Source organism: Phyllobates terribilis, unplaced genomic scaffold (genome assembly GCF_046119375.1).
Source record: "Phyllobates terribilis strain yellow unplaced genomic scaffold, ASM4611937v1 Scaffold_9__5_contigs__length_417890890, whole genome shotgun sequence".
Lineage (NCBI taxonomy): Eukaryota > Metazoa > Chordata > Amphibia > Anura > Dendrobatidae > Phyllobates > Phyllobates terribilis.
Genome location: NW_027362769.1, coordinates 369701252 through 369714058, shown reverse-complemented (window position 1 = coordinate 369714058; position 12807 = coordinate 369701252). Strand labels below are relative to the sequence as shown.

The 12807-nt window shown below is 48.8% G+C and overlaps 1 protein-coding gene across 2 annotated transcripts in view; it reads right to left on the bottom strand.

The window, feature by feature from the left end:
• Window positions 1–4426: 4426 nt before the first annotated feature.
• The window catches only part of PAM16 (presequence translocase associated motor 16), a 138046-nt gene continuing 129665 nt past the window's right edge, over window positions 4427–12807 (bottom strand). Inside the window, exons 1-5 of one of the 2 annotated variants that reach the window (XM_073648245.1) lie at window positions 9529–9683; window positions 6532–6616; window positions 6307–6446; window positions 6012–6077; window positions 4427–4678 (exon numbers count right to left, since the gene is read on the bottom strand). In XM_073648245.1, the coding sequence (XP_073504346.1) occupies window positions 4592–4678; window positions 6012–6077; window positions 6307–6446; window positions 6532–6616; window positions 9529–9531 (381 nt within the window). In that variant the 5' untranslated portion in view covers window positions 9532–9683 and the 3' untranslated portion in view covers window positions 4427–4591. Of the gene's footprint in view, window positions 4679–6011; window positions 6078–6306; window positions 6447–6531; window positions 6617–9528; window positions 9684–12807 lie in introns of those variants that run through there. The other variant, XM_073648246.1, reaches the window with a different exon arrangement.

The window sequence follows — 12807 nt, the reverse complement described above, 5'->3', positions numbered from 1 at the left end:
GTGCTTTGCTGGTGACACTGTTGGGGATTTATTCAAAATTGAAGGCATACTGAACCAGCATGGCTACCACAGCATCTTGCAGCGGCATGCTATTCCATCCGGTTTGCGTTTAGTTGGACCATCATTTATTTTTCAACAGGACAATGACCCCAAACACCTCCAGGCTGTGTAAGGGCTATTTGACCAAGAAGGAGAGTGATGGGGTGCTACGCCAGATGACCTGGCCTCCACAGTCACCAGACCTGAACCCAATCGAGATGGTTTGGGGTGAGCTGGACCGCAGAGTGAAGGCAAAAGGGCCAACAAGTGCTAAGCATCTCTGGGAACTCCTTCAAGATTGTTGGAAGACCATTTCCGGTGACTACCTCTTGAAGCTCATCAAGAGAATGCCAAGAGTGTGCAAAGCAGTCATCAAAGCAAAAGGTGGCTACTTTGAAGAACCTAGAATATAAGACATATTTTCAGTTGTTTCACACTTTTTTGTTAAGTATATAATTCCACATGTGATAATTCATAGTTTTGATGCCTTCAGTGTGAATGTACAATTTTCATAGTCATGAAAATACAGAAAAATCTTTAAATGAGAAGGTGTGTCCAAACTTTTGGTCTGTACTGTATGTGACCGCCTTTCCTTTTGCCTCTAAGCATTGATTACCTCGAACTCTTCGATTCTTTTCTTCTACAAGTATCCGTCTCCAATGCCCATATATATATATCATTCGCTCATAATATCTAATGTTTTGACTAATATCTACGAAGGGTGGTCTCATTGTTCGCCTAGTTGTTATTTTGTGTGTCTGACTTTGTATTTCCATCAATTGTTTTTAATAATGTGTTAAAAAAAGTATACACTTCGCACATCTGTTTTTGTATCGGCATCTCTAGATCTCACCGTACAAAATAAGGTTTCTATATTTAATCTTAAGTTAGTGATGTAGGATCGGTGTATTTAAAGAGTGTCCGATCTGAGTGGGATAAGGCAAAGGACTGTCACGGCCTGACGGTGGGCACAATAACCCCCAATAACTTACTATTGTCACAGCATCTGACAACAAGCGTCTGAAAAGAAATCACTAACTGCAAATAAACGTTTAAATCAGATCTGGCACCAGATTTCACAATACAAACAGCATATAACAACAAATAGATCTTAGACCCGATGAGGCTGGTGTACTTACCATATTTTTTGGACTTTAAGACGCACTTTTTTCCTTCAAAATTTTTGGTGGAAAGTGGGGGGTGCGTCTTATAGTCTGAACTGTGCCCCGTACTCTATACCTGTGGGTGGTGAGGGTGTGGGGGGAGCAGTAGCGGTGAAGGAGCCGCCTGCTGCAGCCTACGCTGAGCCCGCTGCTAAAGAAAATGAATATTCACAGCTCCCCACGCCCATGGGCGCAGAGAGCAATGAATATTCATTTTCCTTAATTGCCAGCACACTGTAGTCGCAGTGCGGCTCCTGCTGCCGCTCTGCGGTCTGTATGCCCGCTATTAAAAACCATGAATAGTCACTACAATCCACTCCCATGGGTTGTAGTGAATATTCATAGTCTTTAATAGCGGGAACACAAACCGCCGGCTGCTGCAGGAGCCGCGCTGCGGGTACAGTGTGCGCGCTATTAGGGAGAATGAATGGTCACTGCTCCCCACGTACACAGTTCTGGCGCGAGGAGCAGTGACTATTCCGGTACAGCATCTTGCACTGTGTGAGGGCTCATGGCAGGGACGCCATGCACCGCTCACACAGTGAGAGAGTCGGCAGCCGAGCGGGACGCAGTGCTGGAGGAGAGAGAAGGTGAGTATAATTATTTTTGTGTGCGCAGCGTGATGGGGATTAGGGGGTGCCAAGCATACCAGGAAGATGGATGAGGGGGGTGCCAAGCATACCAGGATGGGGATCAGGGGGGTGCCAAGTATACCAGGATGGGGATCAGGGGGGTGCCAACTGCCAAGTATACCAGGATGGGTATCAGGGGGGTGCCAAGCATACCAGGATGGGGATCAGGGGGGTGCCAAGCATACCAGGATGGGGATCAGGGGGGTGCCAAGCATACCAGGAAGAGGGATCAGGGGGGTGCCAAGCATACCAGGAAGAGGGATCAGGGGGGTGCCAAGCATACCAGGATGGGGATCAGGGGGGTGCCAAGCATACCAGGATGGGGATTAGGGGGGTGCCCAGAATACCAGGATGGAGGGGTGCCAAGCATACCAGGATGGGGATCAGGGGGGTGCCAAGCATACCAGGATGGGGATCAGGGGGGTGCCAAGCATACCAGGATGGGGATCAGGGGGGTGCCAAGCATACCAGGATGGGGATCAGGGGGTGCCAAGCATACCAGGAAGAGGGATCAGGGGGGTGCCAAGCATACCAGGATGGGGATCAGGGGGGTGCCAAGCATACCAGGATGGGGATTAGGGGGGTGCCCAGAATACCAGGATGGAGGGGTGCCAAGCATACCAGGATGGGGATCAGGGGGGTGCCAAGCATACCAGGATGGGGATCAGGGGGGTGCCAACTGCCAAGTATACCAGGATGGGTATCAGGGGGGTGCCAAGCATACCAGGATGGGTATCAGGGGGGTGCCAAGCATACCAGGATGGGTATCAGGGGGGTGCCAAGCATACCAGGATGGGTATCAGGGGGGTGCCAAGCATACCAGGATGGGTATCAGGGGGGTGCCAAGCATACCAGGATGGGGATCAGGGGGTGCCAAGCATACCAGGAAGAGGGATCAGGGGGGTGCCCAGAATACCAGGATGGAGGGGTGCCAAGCATACCAGGATGGGGATCAGGGGGGTACCATGCATACCAGGATGGGGATTAGGGGGGGTGCCCAGCATACCAGGATGGAGCAGTGCCAAGCATACCAGGAAGGGGATCAGGGGGGTGCCATGCATACCAGGATGGGGATCGGGGGGGGGGCATGCATATCAGGATGGGGGATTATGGGTGTCATGCATACCAGGATGAGGGGGGGCGGCATGCATAACAGGATGAGGGGGGGGGGGCATGCATACCAGGATGAAGGGGGGGCATGCACACCAGGATGAAGGGGGGGCATGCGCACCAGGATGAGGGGGGGGCATGCGCACCAGGATGAGGGGTGCCTAGCACACCAGGATGAGGGGTGCCTAGCACACCAGGATGGGGATCAAGGGGTGCCATGCATACCAGGATGAGGGGGGGGGGCATGCATACCAAGATGAGGGGTGGCATGCATACCAAGATGGGGATCAAGGGGTGCCATAGATACCAGGATGAGGGGGGGCATGTATAACAAGATGAGGGGTGCCATACATACCAGGATGAGGGGGGCCATACATACAAGGATGAAGAGTGCCATACATACCAGGAAAAGGGATGAAGGTGCCATACATACCAGGATGGGTGTGAGGGAAGGGGGGCCATACATACCAGGATGAAGGTTGCCATACATACCAGGAAGAGGGATGAGGGGGGCCATGCATACCAGGATGGGGGATTGGGGTGCTATGCATACCAGGATGGTGATGAGGGCCACGTATAACAGGAAGGAGGGGGCCATATATACCAGGAAGTGGGATATTAACAGAATTGGGGGACATTACCCATATAACAGTGTCAGCAGCAGACCCCCACCCCTTAACAGGGCATCATAACCACATTTTTTGCTTAATTTTTTTTTCTATTTTCCTCCTCTAAAACCTAGGTGCATCTTGTGGTCCGAAAAATATAGTAACTTAAATACCTGTCAAAATTGCTGTATAATGCTAAAACATACATTTTGAGTCGGCTTTGCATTATTAGACAGGGAAACTTTCACAATAGATGATGGAGTCGTTTAGAGACTGTTTAAAGTCAGTATGCTCATTCTATTTAACCACACTCCCAACCGGGTGATCTTTCCTTTTTAATGTGGTTCCATTTTTAGAGCCCATTCCCCATATAAAAAGACACTTAAAGCAGGTCTAGAGGGCAAACAACATCTCAAAGCTCAGCTTCCTAGGCCAACCATGTGCTATGCTGTCTGGTAGCAATACTACATACGGCCTACAGAGAGGAGAGGTGCTATTTTCTAAATCTAAATTCTACTAATGACAAACCAAAATCCCGTGAAGCACTACTGTGGGTAGGGGATTCTTTTATTTGGATGCACAAATGATCATCAGGGCCGTTAATAATCCCGCATGGCTTGGGCAGAACAAAACATGGCGTCCGGGAGGAACCAGTGCCCCAGATTCAACCATTGTAATCTTCCTGGGCATTCGGGCATCAGCAGTAAAAATGCTCGACCGTAACTAGTGACATTATTAGTGCTGGGATGGGGACAACACCCCGGCTACCTGGTCAGTGAGAACCTGGACAGCATTCAGCCACATAGGACTGTCATGGCGGCCTCCACTGTGTACATAGCATGTGCAATCCTGTACACCACTCCTCACAATTACCTACAAAAATATAAAGCTTTATTATCTCAGCAATATATTACATGAAGGCTTTCCCCGTCTTGTGTTATCGGAGGGGATAACCTTGTTTGTGGTCACAGAGGTTGTCACAATCACCCCTGGAGCCATGCAGGGGGCTATTGGCAGGAGGCATCTGGAAGGGTCTCAGTCACGTGGTCTTGGACTCCTCTCCCGAGTCGGTCGTGTTGTTTTGGATCTGTAATTCCTGGTCCAGTCTCTCTTTGGCTCGAACGACCTGAAAAAAAGTAGTATAACAAAAAAATTAGAATAGGGTGACGTCACATGAATATTGTGCAGGAACCAGCCAAGGAGTCGGTGCTCCACCACATACACGATACATAACATGGGCATATCCACAATCTTTCTAAGGCCGAATTCACATCTGCAAATTTTGGGCGTGACTGCAACTGTGTGCAACTCTGTGCAAATGTCGAGGGGACTCGCAACATTTGGCGCAATTGGAACTAACAGTTTCCTATCTGCAAAACGGATGAGGCCAGATTGGTTCGACAACAGTCCCCTTAGCACACGGGCCAAAATGACAGTTAGATATTGGACCTTGTGTAACTTCCTAAAAATGTAAAAGAGGTGGTCAACAAAAGGCACTCAAGGTCTCTGCAGGGCCCCTCAAGGTTAAAGCTTATCAATGCACATCTGGCTTTGTAAATGAGGCTCAATGGGTCCTGATCAGTCAGCTGTATCTTAACTTCAGAGATGCACCCATTTGTTGCTTTTATCTTCTCCTCCTCTTCTTCCAAGAGCCATAGATTTTTTATTTTTCTGCAGACGTAGCCGTATGAAGGTTTATATTTTGTGGGATGAGTTGTAGTTTTGGATTACACCATTCATTTTACTACTTAATGTACTAAAAAAAGTAGCATGAAATTGAAAAAAAAAAAAGAATTCTGTAGGTTTTGGGGTTACGTATTTCGCTTTGCAATAAACATGACTTGGGGACTTTGGCCTTCGGCTGCTATTTCCACCTTGTAATTGCATCACGCAGGGAGTGGGCGCTCTCCTCTCATATCTAACCTTTTTTAAATGGACGATTGACGGCGGCTTCTAAGAGGTTAAAATGCTGTGATTGCAGGTAGCTTTGATAGCAGCAGTTTCTCCTTGGTGCCGGCTCCACACACACAGCGCGTAAGTCGGCTCCATACATGCAATGTGAATATCAGTCGTATATATACGGCGAATGTCGTTAAGGGGTTAAATTAAAGATGGGATGGTTTCCCACCATGGCCTCAGCTCCTGCACGGATCCATAATACAGTCATGTGTACAGAGCGTAATATACATGGTGGCACACACAGCAAACAGGAGAGACAATGAACAAAGAACCACTAGTGATGCTGAGATTGGGGCTTTGGATCCTGAGAAACGCGCTGTACAGATGAAGCAGAGGTTCACATGCTCAACCTCAGCTCCATTCATTGTCTGTGAGACTGCAGGAAATAACGGAGCGTTGTGCTTGGCTCTCATTGGCAATCCCATACACAAGGGGTGTAGTGGTGGAGCACGTGCACCTCTGCTTCATCCAGGTGATAAATGCCGCTGGACAAAACTCACTTTTGACTGTAAGTAGAAGGACCCTCCCGCCGCCTTGTCATTCACTTTGAATAGATGGTCGTATTTCTAGAGGAGAGAGACAAGATCAGATGCTCAGTAAAGTGTTAATGGTAACCTGCAAGGAGTGTCTAGTGCCCCCTGTGGGTCATCTTTCAGAATAGGTAGAATTTAAAAAGTGTATTAAGTAATTGCTATTTGTGCAGTTTTCCCAAATGCCATATTTCAAGTAAATGTACATGAGGTGACCTATAAAAAAGCCCTAATGAGTCCTGAGGTCCCTCCGGGCCGTTCTCACCGTCTGGATCTCTTCGGGTTCCAGTTTGGAGACATTCAGGATCTGCTGCGCCTCCTGCAGGCTTATTCCTGACAAGCTGCTGGCTGCTGCGGACTCCTGTCCTGCGCGGCCCCCTCTGGCCTCTGCGGCTGCTCTGCTTGCTGGGAGATGACATTTGGGGGAGACCATGTAAGACGAGTATACAGCACACAGCTCCATCACCTCTACTGTACACTGAGCACTCACCAGCAAACTCCTGCCGCAGGGCCCTTGTAAATGCCCGGCCCACCACCTGCGCCCCCATCACCAGGATCTGTGCCAGGTACTTCGCCTATAGAGGAGACAGCGCACATGGATAAGTGTAGGGCCGGCTCCAGCTTTCATCTTCATCTTCTCTTTTCAGGAGCTTTATGTATCTTTTGGTGGATAGAGCCTGATTAGGGCTGTTTTTTGCGACTCAAGCTGCAATTTTTATTTTTTACCATTTTGGGGTCCTTATGACTTTCTGATCTCTTTTATTAAATTTTTTTAAATTAGTGACCAAAAAAAAACAGCAATTCTGATATTTCAATCATTTCCTGTTCTCACCATATGGGAAAAATATTATATTTTATTACTCCGGACAGTTACATATATATACACATACACAAACATTTTTTAATATATAAAAGTTTACATCACTCCCCCCACCTTTTCCCAGAAAGTAAAGAAAGAATTATTACCCTTTCTGGTATCGCCACGTGTGTAACTGCCCGGAGTAATAAAATATAATATTTATCCTATATTCTATATATAAATATGTATATATCCCCCCCCCCCAGATTCTTTATTGGTCCACCTCCTCCCTGGGGATCCCCAAAATTACTGGACTACATCGATGCACATCGCTAGTACCCCCCTAGCTACCATGACAACGTCATTAGCCCCCATAATCATGTTGTAGGACGGCCAATGGGCATAGCAAAGGACACTCCCCCACCCCATTTCCAACCTTTTAAATGCAGCTGTCACAATTGGCTGCAGCATCTTAGGGGTTAAAGGGAAATAGTCATCAGAAAATGACTTGTTTAAAAGGAACCTGCCATGTTTCCAAACGCTATTTACCTGCAGATATGGAGTTAATGTGCAGGTAAATTGCATTACAATGCTGCCCAGACGCTTGACTGTAAGCGTGACTAGCAGGAGAAAATGAACTTTGTTCCTGCCAGGACACACCGGCTTTCAGTCGTAGAGGAGAGTGATAGAAAGTTGTGAGCAACGCCTGTAAGCTCGCCCCCTGACACTCTGACCGGCCGGCCCGCTCGCTCGCCCCCTGACACTCTGACCGGCCGGCCCGCTCGCTCGCCCCCTGACACTCTGACCGGCCGGCCCCCCTGACACTCTGACCGGCCGGCCCCCCTGACACTCTGACCGGCCGGCCCCCCTGACACTCTGACCGGCCGGCCCCCCTGACACTCTGACCGGCCGGCCCCCCTGACACTCTGACCGGCCGGCCCCCCTGACACTCTGACCGGCCGGCCCCCCTGACACTCTGACCGGCCGGCCCCCCTGACACTCTGACCGGCCGGCCCCCCTGACACTCTGACCGGCCGGCCCCCCTGACACTCTGACCGGCCGGCCCCCCTGACACTCTGACCGGCCGGCCCCCCTGACACTCTGACCGGCCGGCCCCCCTGACACTCTGACCGGCCGGCCCCCCTGACACTCTGACCGGCCGGCCCCCCTGACACTCTGACCGGCCGGCCCGCTCGCTCGCCCCCTGACACTCTGACCGGCCGGCCCGCTCGCTCGCCCCCTGACACTCTGACCGGCCGGCCCGCTCGCTCGCCCCCTGACACTCTGACCGGCCGGCCCGCTCGCTCGCCCCCTGACACTCTGACCGGCCGGCCCGCTCGCTCGCCCCCTGACACTCTGACCGGCCGGCCCGCTCGCTCGCCCCCTGACACTCTGACCGGCCGGCCCGCTCGCTCGCCCCCTGACACTCTCACCGGCCGGCCCGCTCGCTCGCCCCCTGACACTCTGACCGGCCGGCCCGCTCGCTCGCCCCCTGACACTCTGACCGGCCGGCCGGCCCGCTCGCTCGCCCCCTGACACTCTGACCGGCCGGCCGGCCCGCTCGCTCGCCCCCTGACACTCTGACCGGCCGGCCCGCTCGCTCGCCCCCTAACACTCTGACCGGCTGGACCGCTCTGCACAAATGCAATGTACTGCGAGCTGTTAATCAAAGTGTCGGGGCGAGCGTACAGCCGCTGCTCACCACGTTCTATCGCTCTCCTCTAGGACTGACAGCTCCTTGCAGGAATAAAGTAAAATTTTTCAGTAAGGCGGCCGAGCAGAATTATAAAAAAAACTATTAACCCTATATCTGCAGGTTAACATGTGGGGACATGACAGGTTCCCTTTAAATCAGGTTTTAGTGCTAAATGTATTTTTTATACACGTTTTTGCAATGTTTTTTCTTCTATATCACGATTTGTATTAAAAAAAAAAAAAAAGAAGAAATCTTCAGTTTCCACATTGGTCCCAGGTTTTTTTTTTTTTTTAAGAGTCTAAGTCCTGTTTCAGGAAACACATGAACATTAGCTGCAATGACCAGAGCCCGGCCTGATCTTCTGTATTGAAGCATCTAATGAGCGTGTGATAAGTGATGTCGCTTGTGATTGGTGGATCCTGTGCTATTACTTCTGTATTAAGGTGTTACCTGTCATTGACTCTCATGGTAATGAGACTGCTGAAAACTCTTCCTGAAAGGACAGGAAGGAGGCTAAAAAAAAAGTTTATCTGATGATGTCGTGTTCACGTCACCTGACCGCAGCAGCCAATCACAGGCCGCATCATCTTCTATGGGGGTGAACAGTGAGGTCATGGCTTTCGGGGGACCCGCGGGGGTGGCCCGGGGCGAGTCGTGGTCATATGTGACTAATGTTGACGTTTATGTGGCCGGATTATTTGTGACGCGGTGCAGCCCTTGTCCTGGTCAAGTAACCATCATGGTCATAGTAACCCCCACGGCACTGGTTTACGGTAACACGGAAATAACGGATTCTATAACATTTGTTATTGATAATAATCGACTTTTGGGTAAAAAGATATAATTATATCAAAGGAAAACCTAGGAGCACAGTCATCCATGTCACCTTCACGTCACTGCCGTCAAACGAGCAGCACACCGGCGGGGCATGCTGGGATTTGTAGTGCAGGGTCCACACCCGCCGTTCGCTGGGTCACGTCTCGGTCTCTTACCATCCTGCTCTGCTGCCGTCAAGGTTACACGTGCGGCCGCGGCGTCCACTCTCCGTGCGGTGCAAGGACCTTGATGACGTCATAGTCAGGTGACCGAACTGAGACACCACGTGACGACGCCATTTTGGAAACTTTTGCGGCAGAATTGAATTATGGGAGTTATGATGTAAACACGTCATCGTCACCTAGCGGCCTGAACGAGGAAGTACACTCCATAACTGGCGCCTTGTAAGCGCAGCTATCAGCCGCCATTGTGTGTAACTCAGTGAAGAATAAAGTGTTAATCACGGCAACCAATGAGAGTTTAGCTTTTATTTGTCCACTTAATTGAAAGCAGAGATTTGATTGGACTCTGTCGTTACCATAGTGTGAAGGAAAGAAGGAGTAGCCAATCAGATCGCAGCTCTCATTTTTTTTAAACACTTTGAAAAATGAAATGTGTCTCCTGATTGGTAGTTATAGACATATGCCATTTGGCCCTTGCATTAACCCCTTCCTGCCTTAGCCATTTTTTTTATAACTTCCTTTATTTCCCCCCCTTCATCCAAGAGCCAGAACCTTTCCCCCCCCCCATTAGATATAGAAGTACGAGGGCTTGTTTTTTTGGGTTTTTTTGTTAGACAAGTCTTAGTTTTTTATTTCACCATTCTCTTTGTACTAGATATAAAATCCAAGTCCGGTGAAATGGTGAAAAAAAAAAACAAAACCATTATTCTGCCATTGGTTTTAGTTTTTATGTCGTTCATTGTGCAATAAAAGTGATCATCATGTGACTGATTCTCGGGGTCAGGGCAAAAGAAATCTGCTTTTCTCCTCCGGGACTGATCATTCATCTCCCTTCATGGGTAAAATCTGTAAATTGTGTTTCAGTGAAGACAGGTTTTCCCTTTACTGAGATAGGAGACGACAGTTGGTGCTCATAACGTTCTATGGAGGAGGGAGGAGCTAGTGGAACACCGACATTCCGCTGCAAGGTCTCCTGAAACGAGTTATATTTTGAACTTTTTTAAACTGTAACTGTCGTTTCAGACGAACTTGCAGCAGAATGTCGGTGCATTCCGCTAGCTCCTCCCTCCTCCATAGAATTTTAAAAGCACCAACTGTCATCTCCTATCTCAGTAATCGGAAAATCTGTCTTCACCGAGAGCAGATTTTACGTTTTTTATCAATGAAATGAGAGTGAAATGTTCAATCCAAGAGGAGAAAGAAGCAGATCTCTCTGATAAGATATTGCAACGTTGCTTATTTCCATATGTGTTATTGATTTATTAAATCAACGGTTATTCATTGTTATACGGGTTAATTAATTTGGTGGTATTTAAAATAAATATATAAAAGAAGGCGCTGGTGGGCTGATCACTATCAGCAGCGAATTAGGAGACACAAGCCACTAAGTGTCAGTGGGTAGGTGTTGAAAATTACAGACTGTATTAATTCGCGCTTAGGTAGTGAGACTAACTCAAAGTTCAAGATAAAAAGGTCGTTCTTTATTTAGGATCATAAAATTTTATAAAATGTTAAAAGGATATAAATAGTAAAAGTTCAGTACACAAGTTAGGGTGCATATATGGGGGAGATTAGCTTTGAGGGGATATAGCGGTTCAGGTCTTGATAGGAGAGGGTCGTTGATTTGTTCAGAGGTTAGGTTGTTTAGATTCTCATATGGAGAGCACCCGTCTATATAGAATTAGGATTTAATAGTTACCTGGTATGATTGGTCAGTATAGTGGATGTGGACAGAGTGTTCCGTCTTAGGATTTCTGGAGTTGGACTCTATAATACAGAGCAGAGATTAGTTTCACCCGTGGCTTGGGGGGTCTGGTAGATAGTGGTGACCTTGGTACCTGTATAATATGGTGCGATAGGGGTCCTGGTCCAAGGTTGTTAGGTTGGTGAAAGGGGATTCACCTGCTCAGCAACCTTGCTTCAATAGTGATTGTGCCTTTGATGGATAACAGGGTGTATAGGTGAGGCTGAGTATACCAGTGGAACTGGGTATACAGGTGGGAGGGTTGGATGATGTTTTACCTGTGGCGTGTCTGGGTGGAGTCTAGCTTGTTCCGTTAGAGGGGGCAGGTATCTTTGTTGTAAGAGTATCCCCAGGGGTCTTGGGTACTACTTCAGGTGTACCTGCTTGTAGAGGTATAATAAGGTTTTTTAGGGCAAATTCGGACTTTGGGAGGAACTAGTTAAATTATATAGAGGTAGTGTTACCTGTGAGTGGTCTGGTAGGGTCCTGGTGGCACAGTTTGATGTGCTACAGGGTCTTGTGGTCTGGCAGGGTGCCTGGTATAGGGAGAACACGGAGATAGGTAGCGGAACCCTTAGGGTTTTGGCAGTCGCCCCTGATAAGTGCAGAGTCCGGAGCTAAATCACCGTTCTGGAAGTGCATATAATTGGTGGTCGGTGGGAGGTCTGGCTGTGGTGCCTCAGAGAGGTAGCACAGCGCGCGGTGTACTTACAATTGGTAGCGGTCTGATAGGGAGCCGTCTGTCCAAGATATGCTTACAGTCCTGGGAGGCGAGTGGGTGATTCCTGTAGCCGGAGCGAGAGCGGAGTCCCGCCCGGTGACTGCCGCTGGTTCGCGAGTACCGGGTAGGGTGAGTGCACGCTTCCTGCAGAAAGCGGGCGAGGACCTGTGTGACGTGATATCACGTGACACACGAGGTACGGAGGCCTGTTTGCGCTTGCTAGGCTGGGATAGGACAATTTCCAACGCGTTTCGAAAGTCACAGCTTTCTTCCTCAGGGATAGTCCTATCCAGCAGTGTGATGCCTTTATATACCCTATGGGGGTATGGTCCTACTAAGTGCCTGTCAATCATCCGTGCACCTGTCAGTCATTTAATGTGAACTGTTCGATTTCACTGTTCAACCCTCTCGGTTTGAGGGTGTTTAATTGGAAGATCCACTTACTTTCTATTTTGGACATTGTTTTAATAAAGTCGCCCGATCTCCAATGTCTTGGTACAGTTTGAATGCCTGTAACTTGGATTCCATTAATGGATCCATTGTGTTTCTCCATAAAATGTTTGGAGAGCGGGTGTCCAGTGTATTTATTTTTTATGTTCCTTAGATGCTCGTTGATTCTGACATTCATGGGCCGTTTTGTTCTCCCCAAGTACATTTTTTTGCATGGACATATCAGGCTATAAATCACTCCTGTGGTCGTGCACGTTATAAAGTCCATAATGGGGTATGACTCGTGTCCGTGACTGACAGTACTTTGTTTGCATGTGGTTATTGTTTTGCACATTTTACATTTTTTGCATGGAAAGAA